This window comes from Phaenicophaeus curvirostris, chromosome 11 (assembly GCF_032191515.1).
Source record: "Phaenicophaeus curvirostris isolate KB17595 chromosome 11, BPBGC_Pcur_1.0, whole genome shotgun sequence".
Classification (NCBI taxonomy): Eukaryota; Metazoa; Chordata; class Aves; order Cuculiformes; family Cuculidae; genus Phaenicophaeus; species Phaenicophaeus curvirostris.
The window spans coordinates 21,017,294-21,035,476 of NC_091402.1; the positions used below are offsets into that span (position 1 = coordinate 21,017,294).

The 18,183-nt window shown below is 51.5% G+C and overlaps 1 protein-coding gene across 1 annotated transcript; it reads right to left on the reverse strand.

Moving 5' to 3' along the window:
- Positions 1-6,237: 6,237 nt before the first annotated feature.
- Positions 6,238-13,541, reverse strand: TNNC1 (troponin C1, slow skeletal and cardiac type). The gene is made up of 6 exons (XM_069865886.1): positions 13,414-13,541; positions 9,084-9,114; positions 8,304-8,450; positions 7,274-7,388; positions 7,057-7,193; positions 6,238-6,414 (listed from the first exon to the last, which is right to left on the reverse strand). Exons 1-6 carry the CDS (start codon positions 13,435-13,437, stop codon positions 6,383-6,385), a joined length of 486 nt encoding a protein of 161 aa, XP_069721987.1. The 5' UTR covers positions 13,438-13,541; the 3' UTR covers positions 6,238-6,382.
- Between the last annotated feature and the right edge of the window lie 4,642 nt (positions 13,542-18,183).

Consider the following 18,183-nt stretch of genomic DNA (forward strand, 5'->3'; position numbering starts at 1 on the left):
ATAATTTTGTTGATGCAATATTTCAGCAACAAAATCTGAATTATCATAGCCAACGGATAATTGAAACAATTATTCTGGAGACATGTATGGTTTTACACACATCCCTTCTACAACGTGGCTTATTTTTTCCTTATAGGTTGACCCCAAGTTTCTGAGGAACATGAGGTTTGCAAAGAAACACAACAAGAAGGGGCTGAAGAAGATGCAGGCCAACAATGCCAAGCAGGCTGCCGCTCAGCAGAAAAAGGACTGACGTGGTTTAAGACAAAGAACCAGTTTTCCTATTGGCCATGCGCATTACAGCATTTTTGTAAAAATAAAATTGGACGTAACAAAGTCTTCACGTCCTGAATTTGAGGAGAACCCTCTGAAAATCTTGTTTGAGTTGTATTTTAGGTGCCAGCTGGAGCCGTGGAAAGGTTCTGTGTTAATATTGTCAGCCTCACATGGGGAGTTAAACAGCTGCTCCCTCCTCAGTGGTATTTTACTGTAATTGTTGGTACTAGTTGTGAGCATTTAGTAGTTCAAAGTCTGCTTTCAAGTTGCAAAGTGGTTATTGAGTGAAGCTCTAGAGTTTAGGCAAGTTGCTTCTTTTCATATAGATTGCTACCAGCGTCGCGTGGGCTCTTGAGTAGGTACTATTGGTTTTTATATTGGTGCACATTTTCAGAATTCTCATGTACCGCATGTTTTATGATAGTTCCTGGTGCTCTGCCCTCCAGGTTCCACAGCCAGCATTGAGGTGCTTTTTCTTGACTGTATAAAATGCCACAAACTTTTTCTGAAATTGCAATTCCAGCATTTGTCCACCTGGAGGAGTAAATCCATGAATGGATGAAAGGGCTGGAAGCCTGAAAGTGGCTTCAGATTGGGCACTAGAGCAGCAAAGCACCTCCTGGATAAAAAACATTTCATCTGATACATCCAATTCATGGAACTGATTGTTTAAATATTTTTGACAGTTACCAAAATGCAATATTATTTTGAAACGAGATGAATATTTCAGTTCTTTATGGCTTGAATTCTCAAGTCTTCTCCTCAATTCCTTTTTAATTGTTTTTGACTGATTAAAAATACCACCCAGCCCCAAGCCAAGCAATATAAAGAGGTTTACTAATTTCAAATTTGAGAGTGGAGGGCTTTTAAAGCCTGAGGGAAGTCTGCAGCCCCCGCTGTCTGATTCCTGGTGTTTGCACCTTCTGGATTTCTGTGGAAGTTGATGTTCTTCAGCCAAGAGAACCTAATTGCTGTGCAGGAGCTGTGTGCCAGTCAGGGCTGCTGTGCTCATGAGATCATGGAGTCGCTGGGTTTGTACCAGCAGCTACAATCTACTCAACAGTTGAGACAAAGCTGGGTGGTCAGGAAAGTGAAGAGGACAACAATCAAGAGGTTCCTGCTGGTGGTGATCCTCCCTGGAGAGTTTTGTTTGTTTTTTCGAAGTAATGGGTCACCCAGAGACAGATCCATGGTGCTTAAATCCCTCAGTGGTATCTGAGAATTCCAGCCTTGGCCAGTGGCCCAGAGCTGCCCAGCATCCCCTGCAGCCCTCGCTGGTCTGGCAGAGAGCCCCAGCGTGGGGAGATGTGGTTTAGTAGTGGACAGGTATGGTTGGACTTGATGATTTCAAAGATCTTTGCCAACCTAGGGATTCTATGAGATGACCCCTTGGGTTGCTGGTGGTGTTGGAGGAGGTAAGGTGGCTGATCCAGCTGAGTAAATGAAGGTCAGTCTGGTGCAGATGTGTGGTGTGAAAAGAAGACTGAAGGAAAAAGCCTCTGAATGGAAGACTTTGTCCCTGCACCTTTGCCTGTGTGTCCACCCATCTCCAACTTGTTTCAAGTTCTGCATTTGAAATCTCTAACGCTAAGACTTTTCTATCCAAGAAAGGAGATTTCATCTCTAAACCACCTTGGTGTCTTCCCAGAGCGCTTGTGTGGTGAGGGCTCACCCGTTGGATGCAGTTTGAGGGAAGAGAGACACAGGCTGAGAGGTGAGGCTGAGAAAAGGATCTTGGCATGTGAACAAGAAGCAGAGAGGAAGGTTTGGGCTTCCTGGGGCTCCAGGCCTGCCCTCAGGAGCAGCCTTTTCTTCTCGCTGCCCTTCACGCTGCCCTTCAGTGGGACAGCTTCCCAAATAAGGCCTTGCTGACTTTCTGACCAAAATAGCGGCTGCGTGACAAAATGCAGCACGGAGGAACGTAACCTTAATCCCGGCATCATTGTGTAGCGGGAGACAGGAATTTTGTGAGCTTCCCCAGCAGCTCGGTGTCAGGTTTGTTGTTGTCCTCTCCCTGCACACAGGGCAGTCCCACAGGACGCTGCCTGGACGTCACTTGATCGCCGGTTGCATTTTCTAACCCCATGACAGCTCAGTCCATGACTTCTCTCCTTGTGGTACATGTTGCCCCAGCCCCGAAGTGAAAGCAGAGGTGGCTCATGATGAGTCTTCATCCTCTTTCACAAGCCCTGTAAAATCATTTAAGCCCAGTGTCTTGAATTCTGTTGGTCAAGTGAGGCTGAAGATCCTGTTTGGGAGGATTACATATACAGTTCCCAAGAGATGGAACTGGCAGCTGTGGCCCGCTTGAAACTGTTCCCGTTGTGCTGAGCGCTGTCATCTTTGGCAACTGAAAACTTCAAAACTCTTGTTATTAAGTCCTTGGTATCCTGCAGGAAGCCAATGAGCTTGGAAGCATCTGCTTATCTACTGCTGCACATCAGGTTATACATTCCAGTTGGGGTTGTTCAGCCTGGAGAAGAGAAGGCTCTGGGGAGACCTTAGAGCAGCTTCCAGTGCTGAAAGGGGCTCCAGGAAAGCTGGGGAGGGACTCTTGATCAGGGAGTGCAGGGATAGGATGGGCGGGGAACAGTTTTCAGCTGAAAGAGGGGAGATTTGGATGAGATTTTAGGAAGAAATGTTTTCCTATGTGGGCGAGGAAGCCTTGGAACAGGTTGCCCAGAGCAGTGGTGGCTGCCCCATCCCTGGAGGGGTTCAAGGCCAGGTTGGATGGGGCTTGGAGCAGCCTTACCCTGTGGGAGGTGGAATACTAAATCAGCTCATTTGGCAAAGGTGAGCAATCCCACTGAAGGCCAAGAGCACAGAACTAGGAGAAGAAATCAAAGCACTGGGAAATGCTCTGATGGGGCAGAGTTTTTACTGGGAACGCTGATGTTCACAATGAGAATGAGAAGTAGGGATGGATGTGTGTTGCTCTGTCCTCCTCTACTGCCTTCCAGTAGTGTGTTAAAGCAAAAAGCAATGAACACAAGGTGAGTTTAAAGGCTGTTGCAGGTGTTCCTACACGATAGGGGCTTTGGTATGGTGTAATGTTATTTCTTTGACTTGTCTTAGCTCCTGTTACGCTGCTGCTGCCCTGGTGGCAAATGCAAACTCGGGGTGAGCTGCAGAGGTGGTATTAGGGGGCTGAGTACAAAATGTCCTCAGATCTTCCTGCAGTCACTTAGCTCCCACAGCAAAGTTTTGCTTGGGGCTGAAGAGCAGCCTCACATATGCTGGAAAAGCTACAAACCAGGGCAGGGATTAAATTGGCCAGTGAAAGCAAGGAGAGCAAATGGCTTGAGGCTGTGGCTGCACCTGGTGGCACGGGCTGCTGTCACCAGCCAGAACATCTCTCCTTCCAGCTTAGGGGTCAAGAGAACACAGATCTGGGCACTGGTTTAGGCAGCAGTAAATGGCTTTTGGCTGCATTAGAAAGAATGGCTATTCCAGTGACACAGTGCTTGTGGAAGTGTCACACTCCTTAGACTGCTGGCACCAAAGCTTCACTGTGCATGCAGGGAAAACCAGGTTTTTTTGAGTTGCGTAGATACGTGGACTCCTCTGGGTGGTTTTCATTCACGATTAGCACATCTTCAGGCATGGCCCCACTGTGGAGGCTTCAACCAGGCTGACCCTGGGCTGGTTACTGGGGTTTCAGCCATCGAACCCACTCGCTGGCCTGTTGTGTCATGTTACATTCCTAATGCAGTTGTTCCTGTGTTTTAGCCAGCAGCGAAATCCACCCCCAGTGCCTCACCCCGCAGCATTTGCTGTCTTAGTCTTGGAGGACGCTCAAGTGTTAAGACAAATTAATCTTGCAGCGGATTTTCTGACTTCATGGAGCTCACTGACCTCCTGGCACCTCTGTCTTAAGAGCTAAAAGAGCCTAAACTGTCCCCAGTGTTTCTGCTCTCCTAGGGACGTGATTCAGTTGCTACAAGACCTCAATTCTCTTTCATTCCAGCCACCACCTTCCCTGTTCTGCTCTTAGAAATGATGGTTGGACTGGATGATGGTAGAGATCTTTTCCAACCTTTATGATTCTGAGAGGGGGAGTGGTGATTCTATGATTCTACGTGGTTGGGTGACTCTTTGCAGCCACAGCAAGAATCCAGGATTTCCCACAAGCCGCCAGGTTGGCTGAGCAGAGGGGATTAAGCTGGGAAAGTTCCTTATTTCTTCTCTTTACTCTTCAGTGAGCCAAAGCGTATCAGTAGGCAGTGGTATCATAGAGATATTCTTGTTGGGTGCTGGGATCTGGTTGGGGCAGAGGAAGATAACGGGGCTGTCTGATGCCTACTGAGATGCAGTGTGGGGGTTGCCCTTGGTTTGGTGGCTGTGGTTGTAGGCAGAGCTACTATCACCTTGACTTCTGGCTGAAACCCAGTTATGTGCATCCCTGCAGAGGTTTCCAGGCTTGGGATTAACCCCTTCACTCCCCTTGAAGCTGCTGAAGAGTCACTGCCCCATCCCTGGAGGTGTTCAAGGCCAGGTTGGATGGGACCTTGAGCAACCTGATCCAGTTGGAGGTGTCCCTGCCCATGGCAGGGGGTTGGAGCTGGGTGATCATTAAGGTCCCTTCCAACCCAACCCATTCTGTGGTTCTGTGTTTGCATTAGGAGTGTTCCCAAAATATTATGAGTTTTAAGGAAAATCAGCTGCTCTGGCTGATGGGGTAATTTTGTCATTTCTCTGATGCTACAAGCCCAGGATGGTTGAGCAAAACCTGTGGTGCTCGTTATCCAGAAGACAGACCCAGCCGTGTCCTTCCAAACATCCCACAAGCCCGTTTGGTGTGAATTCCAATATTTCAGTGCTGCTGTAGGTGAATGTGTGTGTGTCACCGCATCAAACAGCTGCTCAGGGCGTTATTTCCATGGAAGGGGAGAATAAAAGCCCAGTTTAGGGAGGAAGGGCAGAAGGATGATGGGCACGGGGGCACTGACGTGGTGGCAACGCTGGCCCAGTGCTGCGGGCATCATCGCCGGGGCTCGCACCGGTGCGGTTTTGTGCCTTGCCCTGCCAATGTTTATTTTGCTTGAGTAAATGTTTGATTTTAGCAACACGCCTGCAATGCGTGAGCCGTGCTGGGGCTGTAATTCGATGGGAGGAGGCAGCTATGCGCAGGGAGAGCTGCTAATGCCGCAGGAATGCCGCGCTTCCTTGGGATGAGAGAAGACGGAGCCCTTGGGGACAGCACGGCTCGACCTCCCTGGCCCCGCTGTAACCTGGTGGCCGAGACCCAAAGCAGGGTCATGCCTCGTTCAGGGTCTCTGTGACCCAAATGGGTGTGATTTCTGAGGGTAAAGCAGGTGTTTTGGTGATTGGAGCGAGGCTCCCACTCAGGGCTGCTGGAGGACCACGAGGTGCCTGTGTCCCCTTGGGCTGGGTTAGATGAGAAGGAGGCACCCCGGGGAGGCTTAGGAATGGCTTTTATTCATGTTTCCAAAGAAAGGTGAGGTCTCCTTTCTGCCTGTGCTGCAGGGTGGCCATCAGGGTGGTGCGGAGAAGGGTGGGTGTCTCTCCAGGACTGCCTGGGGAGAGCAGGGAGAAGAGGGACTGTCTCTCACCAGGGGATTTCAGTGGTGGCGCAAGTGGATGTTAATTCACATTTCACAGCTAAAATGCTGTGGATGCTCCAGTTAAATCAGCAGGCACACGTGCTGTCTACTGAGCCCGTTCACCGTGGCAGAGGTGAGGGGATCATAGAATCACCAGGTTGGAAAAGACCCACTGGATCATCGAGTCCAACCATTCCTATCAACATAACAGCTCCTAACTGAGCACCCGTGGCCCCATCGGCTGGGTTTTGATGCAAAAATATGTCCTTGGAGGCTGAAAGCTCCAGCTGTGGTGTCACCTGCCCAGACACAGCTTGTGGGTGCTTGGTCTGGCCCCATTAGTCCAAGACCAGGATGAAGCTCTCACTAAATCTCCAAGGAACGAGCATCTGAGGCATTTGGTATGAACACTCTTTATTTTCCTGATGGCCACCCTTCTCAGCGCTCAGTCTTCATGCTGGTAGCCAGGGGACTCAGCCGAGGAGAGGAGAAGCAGAGCCAGAGGGGTTTAGGAGGTTTGAGCTGTCGATCTGGCCTCGGATTTATTCAACTCCCTTCATAAACTCCAGGAACTCTGCCAAGGGGAAGACATTGGAGACGAGGTGTGAGGTGAGGCTGACGTGCCCTTGCAGCTGCCAAGTGTGCTCCTGGCAGCTTCTCCCAGCCCCGTCTCCCCTTTCCATCCCCCTGATGTGCGAGAGGCTGGGGGGGAATGGCTAGTGCTCCTCTGGCCACGGCGAGAGCTCCTTGTGACTCCCACGGGAAATGTCACAGGAGCCCAGTGTCACCTCAGCTGCCACCGAAACACCAGAGGTGAGAGCCCAGGGAGCGACGTGGCCACCAGCTCAGCTCGGAATGGTCTGAGGGTCGTTTTGGCAGCACCACATCCACAGACACAGCCCTTCGGAGCTGGTGCTGGTGTTTAGAGGACAGGAGGGGGTGGGTGGTTCTTTGGTGACAAGCAGGTTTTTTTGCTTCAGTGCAGGCTGGTTTCACGGTGTGCGGAGAGTTAGGGCAGCCCCAGAGCCTTGATATCATTCCACGAGTGTAAGAAACCTTCCATCCACGTGCAAACACTGGCTGGGATAGCTGCGTTGCCCGGCACTGCCTGCACGAGCTCCTACCCCTCCCTGAAGGCAACCAAACCACGAGAGCTGAGCTGCCCTGGGGACACTGCGGGACTCGCCACCAAACTCCAGAGAAGAAGGACTCCTACCGTCATAGTCAATCCTGCCATCATTGTTTTTATCTCCATCTTTCATCAGCTCTTCTATGTCGTCCTCAGTGATGGTCTCTCCCGTCGCCTGCAGCATGATTTTCAGCTCCTCGAGGTCGATGTAGCCGTCAGCGTTTCTGTGCGAGGACAGAAGAGCTCAGGAGCAGAGCGACACGCTGGGGAGGGGGAGCTGGGCGGCTGCAGCCGCAGATCTTACTTATCAAACATCCTGAAGAGATCCGAGAGCTCCTCTTCGGTTTTCCCTTTGCTGTCATCTTTCATACACCGGACCATCATAACGAGGAACTCATCGAAGTCCACAGTGCCGCTGCCTGCAGGCAGAAGGAACATCATCAGTTGATCCAAGGGGGGGCGAAGGGGCAACACCAAGCAAGAGGTAACACTTTTCTTTAGTAACCAAGGAGTAAAACTGAGGAGAACATCCCTGCAGCAAGAGGCAGCTTTGGGGATGCTGGGATGAGCGACCGAGGCCACAGCCTGACTTCATCTCTGAATTTTTACCTTTTGCCTAAAGTCAAAATGAACCAAAACTCCTACAGAAAGCATCGATGAATGGGAATTCCTGCTCATCTAGATCATTCCTGCTCATCACCTGCCCATCTCATCTAGATATTGGGAACAAAAGCTCCAGGAGGCAGGTATCTGTGCAGTGTGCTCCTGCACCAGTACTGCTGTTGGCAATGACACAGATGGTTTCCTTTTTTCGCTTTATTTTTAACTGCTTGTATATTTTCCATTTACTTAATATGGTATTTCTGCCCAACCTGCACACAGTGGATTTTGGTTTATGTGGTTAATTTATTTAACTGATATTGACAGTTATTTGTGCGTGTGTGTGTACGCTTAAGCAGTGAAAGACTTTCCCAATGACAGAATCCTGTAATTGTGGCATTTCTGAAATGGCATTTGTCCCATTCAGCCTGTATTTGGGGGTTTTTTTAAACAGATCTGTGCAATTTCAGGGAGTAGCCCCCAAACTCAGTTCAAGCAGTCTGATTGTTATAGAAATAATATTTTTTTATCCTTTCTCTTTGCCTGGAAATTTCCTAAAGGAACCACACTGAAGTTTGGTGGGTGTTTAGCATCCTTCAAAATCAGAGGACTGCAGGTTGCTCCCTCCAGGCTGTGGCTGTTCCCAGCACGGATCCTGCCAGCATCGAGCGCTCCCAACCTGCCCCATGCCCCTTGGTGACTTGGGAAAAGTGGAAGGAACCCAAACATCTCACCGTCCTCATCCACCTCATCTATCATCTCCTGCAGCTCCTCAGGGGTGGGGTTCTGCCCCAGCATCCGCATCACCTTCCCCAGCTCCTTTGTGCTGATGCAGCCGTCCTCCGCGCCCAGCACGAAGATGTCAAAGGCAGCCTTGAACTCTGGGGAGAGAAGGGAGGAGAGATGATGGGGTCTTTCCTCACATCTCCACCTCGCAGGTGAGCAGCCCTGGGGCACGGGGCTCGCCCCACACAGCATCCCCTGCACACACACCCCAGCAGTGCCTGGGCTCGGCACACACACAGAAACAGCTTCGCTTGAGCTGTCAGGAGTTCAGAATCCCTGGTGTATGCCCTGCTTTGGCCAGATGCCATAAAGACCACATTTTCTCATTGCTCTCTCCAACTACCTGAGAGGAGGTTGTGGAGAGGAGGGAGCTGGGCTCTTCTCCCAAGGGACAGGGGACAGGACGAGAGGGAATGGCCTCAAGCTGCACCAGGGGAGGCTCAGACTGGGTATCAGAAAGAAATTTTTCACATAAAGGGTCACTGGACACTGGCAGAGGCTGCCCAGGGAGGGGGTTGAGTCCCCTTCCCTGGAGGGGTTTAAGGGATGGGTGGATGAGGTGCTGAGGGACATGGGTTAGTGATTGATGGGAATGGTTGGACTCGATGATGATCCGTTGGGTCTCTTCCAACCAGGTGATTCTATGATTCTGAGGTGTAGTTGTTGCAGGGGCTGCGGGCTGGGGAGCTCGTCTTTAGGCTGCGGTGTCAGGTTAAAGAAGCACCTACCATTTTTTTGCTCTTCTGTCAGCTGCTCAACCTGTGAGGAAAACACAGAGACCAAGTCATTTTTCTTCTTCAGCACCACTGATGGTGAAAAGATGATGTTATTTGTTCAGCTGCCTTTGCAAACGTCAACCGAGCCTCAACAGTGACCCTCGTGGTCGGACTCAATGATCCGGTGGGTCTTTTCCAACCTAGTGATTCTATGATTCTATGACTCGCGGACCTCAGGATTGATGACCAGTGGGGTTTTGACACCACAACTTTTTGTTGTCTGAGATCCTTCCCCTTAAAAGACTTCTTTCCAGCTCCTTTGAAGCTAGCAGCATTTCTCTAGAGCAGCGGTGCCTGATACACAGCAGAAGCAGCCTTTGCGCAAGCAGGGGAGACCCACTGGGAAAAGCATTTGTCAACCAGTTGGGGATGATTTCTTGTTGCTGGGAGGCTTCGAGGCAGGCTGGCCGTGCCACTGAGGGCTGTGTGGGCTGAGGGCAGGTCAGAGGTGGGACATGCAGGAGGAATCCCCAGGGAGGAAGAGCTGGGACAAGACCATCGCCACTAGTCGTTTTTCAGCCCTAGATTTAGGAAACTCCCTGTGCTACCCAGAGCATTGAGAGCTACTCTACTTCCACCTGAGTCAGTGCTGTTGACAGAGGTTTCTGTCTCTGAAGGGAGCTGCTATTCCCTTTAGCCTGTTTCTGGGTTCCTCCCTGAAGAAACAGCCCGTGGAGCCGTGGGAATTTAGCTAAAATGGGCTGGCAGATTGCTCCCAAACATTTCCCTAATTCATTCCCTGCAGACAATCAGCAGAAGCTTATTAATTACTGGGAATTAATGAAAATAACCAATGAGGAGCGCACGAAGGAATCCACGAGCTGTGCGTTGTGCCCCTTCGGTGTGTCTCTCTTTGGGTTCTGCTTACCCAAACTCGCTGACCCCACCACTGTGTCCCTCAACCCTCCAGGAACATCCATTGAAATGCTGATTTTTCCCTCTCAGGTTGGTGGGCAGCCTCTCCGGAGTCAGCCAGATGTGATCCCTGCTAGAACTACGTGTGCAGAGGGTGCCTGACCCCTCACTGCTGTCTCAGTACCCCGTGGGAGCAGCCCACGCCGTCTTGGTCAGGGCAGAACCCCTCAACCCAGGGTTGTGGCACCCTGACTGTGAGGCTGATGCTTTTGCTCTGAAGAGGGATGGTTTTGCGGAAGCCAGGTGGAAATCCTTCCCACTTGCCATGAGAAGCAGAGAAAGTGCTTTCTCTTAGCGGGGATAGAGGCTGTGGGAAGCAGGCGGGGAGCGTTATCCCACTCGCTCCTCACGTGCCGGGAGCTGAGGTCGTTCAAGCCAGAAAGCACTAAGGATGGTGGCAGGATTGTCATCGCAGGAGGAGACCCAAGCTTGCTGTGGCCCCAGCACCACTGCTCATCCCTCAGAGCTGTTGTTTGGAGAGAGCAAGAGCAGCCACCATGCTCCCTGGCCAACATCCAGTGTCCTCCCAGTAACCTGACCCTCTTAGTTCATTCGGTATTTATAAACCTGGACGAGAGAGAGAGAGGTGCTGGAGATAAAGATGAGCTGCCCCATTGTTCCCAGGCTTCGGTATTTATCCTTGCAGCCCTTTATCTGGACACTTGTCCCTGGCACCACTTAACAGAGCCTAAAAATGTTCCTAAAATAGCTTGGTGTTTGCACACCCTTATCTAGGCATGAGTGGGCAGGATGAAAATCCACTGGGTTCTTTGGCTGCACGTAGGGAATTTGCTACGAAGACACTCCCGATAGATGCCACCAGCATGCAGCAAATAAAATATACTCTCTTTTGGAGTTGTTAGATGTGGAGCCACGCTGGATGTAAATGAAATGCATTATAACTATAGGCACTGGTGTTACAGAGCTCTCTCTTGAGCTGTTTATAGCACTGTCTGGACACGGGTGCCGTTGGGGGCTTCATTCCTCTTTTCCTCCTGCATTATTTGATGGACAGTGAGCTCACAGCCCTGGGGTGGCTGCAGAAACACTAAATCTACCATTATCCCAGCTCTCTTCTTCACCCCACGTTTCCATTTGAAGTCAGACAGGGGAAGCTAACCTTCTTGATTTTTTTTTTCCAGGTAAACGCTTTCTTACTGTTAAAATCTTGGGGAACAGATCCACAAAACCCCCTGTTTGTCTCAGCTGTGCCTGGCTCAGGCTTGTTTTGCCTCCTAAAGGTGCTGGCAGCTAGTGCCTGGGATTCAAGCCCCACATTTACCAGCATGACCTCACCTTCAACTGGCAGCAAATCCTTACGGAAGTCCATCGGGTCTTTCATGTAGCCCATTTGCCTGGACAAGAGCTCTATGCTTGGGGTAAGTTTTTGGTATCTGAAGTAGAACCTTTGGGGTTGTTCTCTACTGCTGCAGTTCCTTTTTCTCAGCTAAATTGCTCCACGGTCCAACTCCACTAAAGACCACGGGCTAGGGAATGACCATCACCTGTGGATTTTTCCCCTTTCTGAGACAGAGGTTTGGAGAGAGGCTGGAGCTGGTGGGGGAGGAATGCTTTCTCTTTGAGGGGCTTCACCTGGCTCCCCCAGCTGATGGACATCAGCTTTTGGCTGTGAGCATCGCTGGCTTGCAAAGCACAGCAGCTTTTCTTCATAAGGACAAGCATGAGATCCCTGAACAATAAGGAGAGGATCTGTGCCTTGAGCCAGAGAGTCATAGAATAGTTTGGGTCAGAAGGGACCTTAAAGCCCATCCAGTTCCAAGCCCCCTGCCATGGACAGGAATATCCTCCAGCAGATCAGGGGCTCCAAGCCCCATCCAACCTGCCCTTGAACCCCTCCAGGGATGGAAGATCCAGGGCTTCTCTGGGCAACCTGGGCCAGAGCCTCCCCACCCTCACAGGAAAGCATTTCTCCCTAAGATCTCCTCTCATTCCCCCCTCTTTCAGCTTCAAACCGTTCCCCCTCACCCTATCCCTGCACTCCCTGATCAAGAGCCCCTCCCCAGCTTTCTTGTAGGACCCTTTCAGTCCTGGAGTCCCAGAGAACATATTTAATTCAAAAGCTTAATTAGAGTGGCCTGGATTTGCTTTTATTGTACAGGTCACATTTTTCTCCCTTTTTGAGGTGTTGGTTGAGACTCAGCACCTTATTTTACAGCCCCTTTTCAGCCTCTTCTCCCTACGTGGATCCCTGGGGACATTCCATTGCCCGAGGTTCAGGGCCAACCAAAGGTCAGGACAGGTGTATTTTGTTGTTATCTTTGATGACATATCAAGCAATATCTTTCCTCCCTTTAAAAACCTTGAAATGAAAATATGGCATATTTTTTGTACCCTTGTTTAAAATCAAACCTGATCAACTACATATTAAAAAAAAACTAACACTAAAAAGCTCTTATTTTACCTCCAGTTATGGGAGGGACCCAGTAGCCATCCACACAACCCAGAATCTATTTTCATCCTTATTCTACTTGCATATTTCTGTCTGTCTACGTTACAAAATCATGCAGGGTCCTTATCACAGACCGAATAGTTGGGGTTTACAGGGTGAGCGCAGCGTGCAGCTGTGTGAGTTAAAATAGCCGTCGGGATGCTCCGCGTTCCCCGAGAGCACATAGCTCTCATTCTGGATTTCTGCAGAGCAGATACCAGGAGCAGCAAAGCAGAGGAGGATGTTTGGAAATAACTTACAAAAGCCAAGGGTTTCTTCCATAGAATCATAGAATCATAGAATAATCAGGTTGGAAGAGACCCACCGGATCATCGAGTCCAACCATTCCTATCAAACACTTCAAATCTGCCAGAAAAAATACTCAGCTAAGGAAGGGGGAAACAGCACTGGTGGAATTAGAAAGCACCAGGAAGAAGAAGGTGAGGTTTAACCCATACAAATAGTCTTCATTTTGTGGGAAATGCTGCGTGGCTTTGTCTGGGCTAAAACCAGCAACCACCTCTTATACAGTCGAGATTTTGAGGTTTACAATTTCACATACAAGCCATCTCTCCGTCTCAAAGCAGAGAACCAAGAGAAAAATTGAATAATTTAACATCATAGCTGAGAGCTTCATGCTTGGAAGAGGAGTTTAAAACATCCAGAGACGACAGTGGGAAAGGTCTGTGACCCAGATGAAGACATTGACTAAAAGGTGCCACCCACTAATTATTTCTGTGTTGAATTCACAGAATCATAGAATCACCAGGTTGGAAGAGACCCACCAGATCATCGAGCCCAACCATTCCTATCAAACACTAAATTATGCCCACAGAATTAAACTCTGCCACAGCTATAAAATCCCTGAAAACCCTTTAAGCTCTCCCCCCAACCACAGCCCCAAAAGGAGGCACTTACCGCTGCCTTATAGATGTCGTCCATGGCTGCAGAGGCTGGGCAAGGGCTTGGGGGACGTCACGGTCACACTCTGCTGGGGCTGTCCCCGCGAGCCCGGCTGATATAGGGGTCTGCCCACCCTGGGGGCTGTGACCAGCCCTCGGGCAGCCCCACACGCCCATCCCTGTCCCATCCCTGTCCCATCCCTGTCCCCACAGGAATGCCCTGCTCGCATGCCTTGGCTGGCACGTCCGGGGCCACTCGCAGCCCAACGTCGGGGCAGCTGGAGGTGTCCTCGTGACTTTGATACGGGAACGAGTGACTCCTTTCAGCCAGGTGTCAGCAGGACCCTTGCTGCTATATTGCAATATTTGACTGTCCTGGATGCATTAGTGGGTCATTGGTCCCTGGCAGAGGTTGCCCAGGGAGGGGGTTGAGTCTCCATCCCTGGAGGTGTTTAAGGGACGGGTGGACGAGGTGCTGAGGGACGCAGTTTAGTGATTGATGGGAATGGTTGGACTCGATGATCCAATGAGTCTTTTCCAACCTGCTGATTCTATGATTCTATGATTACACCATGTCACCTCCATCTCTCGTGCGTCCTCCCCCTTGGAATCTTCTGCTGTGCCTAATTAAATTGGGTAACACGGGAAAGGCACGCCTCCCAAAATATCCCCGTCCAGCAGCAGGTGCCTCCCAGGGGCAGTGGGAAGAGGTGGTGTCGGGGCTGCCCTGTCCCCTCTCCTGGCTGTCCCCAACCCCATGGGAGGACATGATGCTGGAGGACACACGGCTGGAGCCGATGCCTGCAGAGGAGCTGATGCCCTCGGAGGAGCTGATGCTCTGCGTTGGGGGAACGTGCAATCCTGGTGCTGCAGCATGGAGAAATGTAGAGGCAGATGGAGCTTTACCTCTGGTTTTTGCATTTAGCTTCTGGGGGGGAAGGTGGCTGTCAGCTGTGCTTGATTTCAGGACCTCATGCCCAGTCCTTTAGGATCCTCACTTGACCCAGTGAGCTGTGCCCTCTGCAAACAGGGAAAAGCCACTCGCCTGGGTTTGCCGTGGGTTTACCCCATCGCACTGGAGAGCAAAATGCACCTCCAAGTGATGACCAGAGTTTTCTCAGTGCAGGAAAAAGCGTTTTAATCCACAGCCACCAAAGCAAAACCTCTCTTTGTGGTGATGCAGGACTCCCTCTTGTGTCTAAAGCAGCTACAGATGGTTCCAGCAGCTCAGGGGGATGAAGTCCTGCCTCCAAGCAGCTCATATCAGTGTTAGCGTAGCTGAAGACACCATGAATGCATCTCCCTTTAAGAGAAATCATGTTGCATGGAAAAACCCTGCTGTCCCTAGGTAATATCTGGATGAAGTGGCATTAACCAGTGATCCTGAGCCACACCGCGTCCTCCCAGGTTTTGCAGCCCGGAAAGATTCACTTGCTGCAGAGCCTGCTACAAGCTGCAGTCCCGTGGGCACCTTCTGGCTGTGATTTATCCAGGTTTCAGCCGGGCTTTGCCTCTTGTCAGCATGGAGAGGACAGATGTCTTGAAAAGGAAAAGAGTTACATTTAAAGAATTAATTTTTGAAGCTTGTTGGTCTCCAGAATTGGAGCATATTCGTGTTTTGATTGCCTTGAACACAGAAAAGACAGAAAAGGGTGTGAAGAGCAGGATTTATTTTTTTAAAGGGTATCCAAGCCTGTCCTTAGGTGAGGGCACAGGCTGGGACGGGGAACCTGCTGTCCCCCACCTCCAACCCATCACCAAGCCCTCCTGGGTGCTCCCCGGGAGATCCTTCCAGTGAAACGGTGCCCTGAGGTGAACCCAGCCCTGGGCTGCTTCCCCCACACCGCGGGATTCCCAGTGGAACGAAAACCAGCGTGGTGGTAGATGCTGGCTCCAGGCACCGCCAGGCACCACGGCAGAGGGTGAGGAATCACGCCTGGCCCCGTCCCTCTATCCCAGGAGGCGACAGCTTTGAGTCACCCCCTGAAAACAGCCCCTGGGATGCGTCAGGAGATATCTAGGGCTGATGCGCAGCAGGAGTGGGAGCTCCAACATTGCCTTCAAAGGGTTGTAGCCGCTCTCACGGAGGAGCTGGGATGAAATCCAGGCTGGGGTGTGGAAGAAAGGTCTCTGTCTTCCGAGAAAGGGGAAATCCATGCTACTGCCACCATGCACACTGCCACAGGAAAGTTGTGCTTCTGCAAACACCCAACGCAAACAGAGACTTGCAAACCACAGTCAAGCCTAGAGGGGAAAGATGAAATCCATCTGGCAGCGAGAGGAGATGTTCCCGCTGGGGAGGGAGGTGCAGGCGAGGGGCTTCGGGCCAAGCCTGCCTCTCTGCTTGCTGCCAGTTTCCAGCATCTCCTGTCTCACAGATCTCACAGAATTCATCTCACAGAATCACCAGGTTGCAAGAGACCCACCGCATCATCGAGTCCAACCATTCCCATCAATCATAAACCATGTCCCTCAGCACCTCGTCCACCCGTCCCTTAAACCCCTCCAGGGAAGGGGACCCAACCCCCTCCCTGGGCAGCCTCTGCCAGGGACCAATGACCTTTTCCGTGAAAATTTTTTTCCTGATGTCCAGGAAAATGTCCAGGGTTTATTGCACTTTTACCTCCAAAATCCCAGCTGGGGTTTTCCTTTCCAGGCAGCTACAACCCACTGCAAAACAAGGAGAGGCATCCTTCATGTCAAATATAAGGAAACTAAAAGCAGAAGCTCAACTAAGCTGCAATTTTATTGGAGATCAGGATGTTCGCAGGGCTCTGTGGGCAGTCTGCCCTGGTTCCAAACCACAATAAAATGCTTCAATGTCCCCTTTCAGAGCCAAACCCATCAACCTCACAGCCCTTGGACCACTGCGGCTTCTTCCCCAAGGAACGTGTGTCCCAGGTGAATCGGTGACCTGGAGCCAAATTTCTCCAGTTAAAACAAGTTTTCTTCAGGAGAAGCATGCTGGCATCCCACGGGGAAAAAAAACCCTGAGATTTTACTGGTAATTAAATCTTCCTTGGAGGTTTTTAAATGAACAAGCCCCTGTTCGGCCTCTTCCACAGCTGTGTTGCTCCTGTTGATGCGTCTCCTCCAGGAGCCAGGACAGGGCTGTCACCACGTGCCACCTCGGCATCCGCAGCCAAATCTACCTTAGGAAGAGGAGAAGACTACCTACCAAACTTAACAGACGTAAGAGTGCTGCAAATTATTATTTAATTAAGGAGATGGGACATTCTGAGGAAGCTTAATTAAAGTTGCTCTCTGAAACCGCTTATTATCTCATCAAGATGCTGAGCTCAGTGGCAGCTCCTGCCGGTCCTGGAACAGCACTAGAAAATCCCTCTTGGGCTGCTTTTACTGTGTGTTTTCTGTTGATTTGCTGGAAGATGCTTTTATTTAACCAAACCACCTGTGACTCCCCCTTGGGGCAACTCAGATTCACAGGGAAAGGCCAAGGAGGATTTGCCCACCATCCTTCAGGATTCTTGACTTCTGTTATAAATTCCAGGCAAGATTCCTTTAGCATGCACTGATGGGAAAGTCTCCCCTGTGCTCAGTGGACAGGGCTCAGTGCTAAGGAAGGTTTATAACATCCGCGAAGTCACCCCGAACTGCACCCCAGGTTCACTCTGGGCTCATCCCTGAGACCCTGGGCTCATCGACCAGTTCATCAGCTCTGGTTGGAGGTGGCACCAGGCACGTTGGTCGGAGGTGGCACCAGGCACGTTGGTCAGAGAACCTCTGCAGGCACCTCTACCCAACGCAGTGGTGCCCAGGCCCTCAGCAGCACGTGGTGGCCACCGATCTCCACCAAGAGGAATCTGCAGCCGGGGAAGGCGCTGCTTTGGGCCGCCGCTAGCTCTGCTTCCAGATGCAGATGCTCATGGGTGCAGCAGCAGCACGCTGTGTAGCACAGCACTGCACACGCACTGCATCGCATAGCACGGCGCTGTGTGGCATCGCACAGCCCTGCACTGCACAGCCCTGCTCTGCCCACACTGCATTGCACAGCCCTTCTCTGCCCCGCACAGCGCTGCACAGCCCCACAGACCCCTGCACTGCATTGCACAGCCCTGCAGTGCATTGCATAGCCCTTCTCTGCCCTGCACAGTGCTGCACAGCCCCACAGACGCCTGCACTGCATTGCACAGCCCTGCAGAGCCCCACACTGTGCTGCACAGCCCCACAGACCCCTGCACTGCAGTGCACAGCCCCGCAGAGCCCCACACTGCATCGCACAGCCCAGCCCTGCAGAGCCCCACACTGCATTGCACAGCCCTACAGAGCCCCACACCGCATTGCACAGCCCTGCAGAGCCCCACACCGCATTGCACAACAATGCAGAGCCCCACACCGCATTGCAGAGCCCCGCAGAGCCCCACACTGCATTGCACAGCCCTACAGAGCCCCACACCGCATTGCAGAGCCCCACACTGCATTGCACAGCCCTACAGAGCCCCACACCGCATTGCACAGCCCCGCACTGCATTGCACAGCCCTGCTCTGCCCCACACTGCATTGCAGAGCCCCGCACTGCATTGCACAGCCCTACAGAGCCCCACACCGCATTGCATAGCCCCGCACCGCATTGCACAGCCCCGCACTGCATTGCACAGCCCTGCAGAGCCCCGCACTGCATTGCACAGCCCTGCAGATCCCCACACCGCATTGCACAGCCCTGCAGAGCCCCACACCGCATTGCACAGCCCTGCAGAGCCCCGTACCGCATTGCACAGCCCCGCAGAGCCCCGCACTGCATAGCCCAGCCCTGCACTGCATTGCA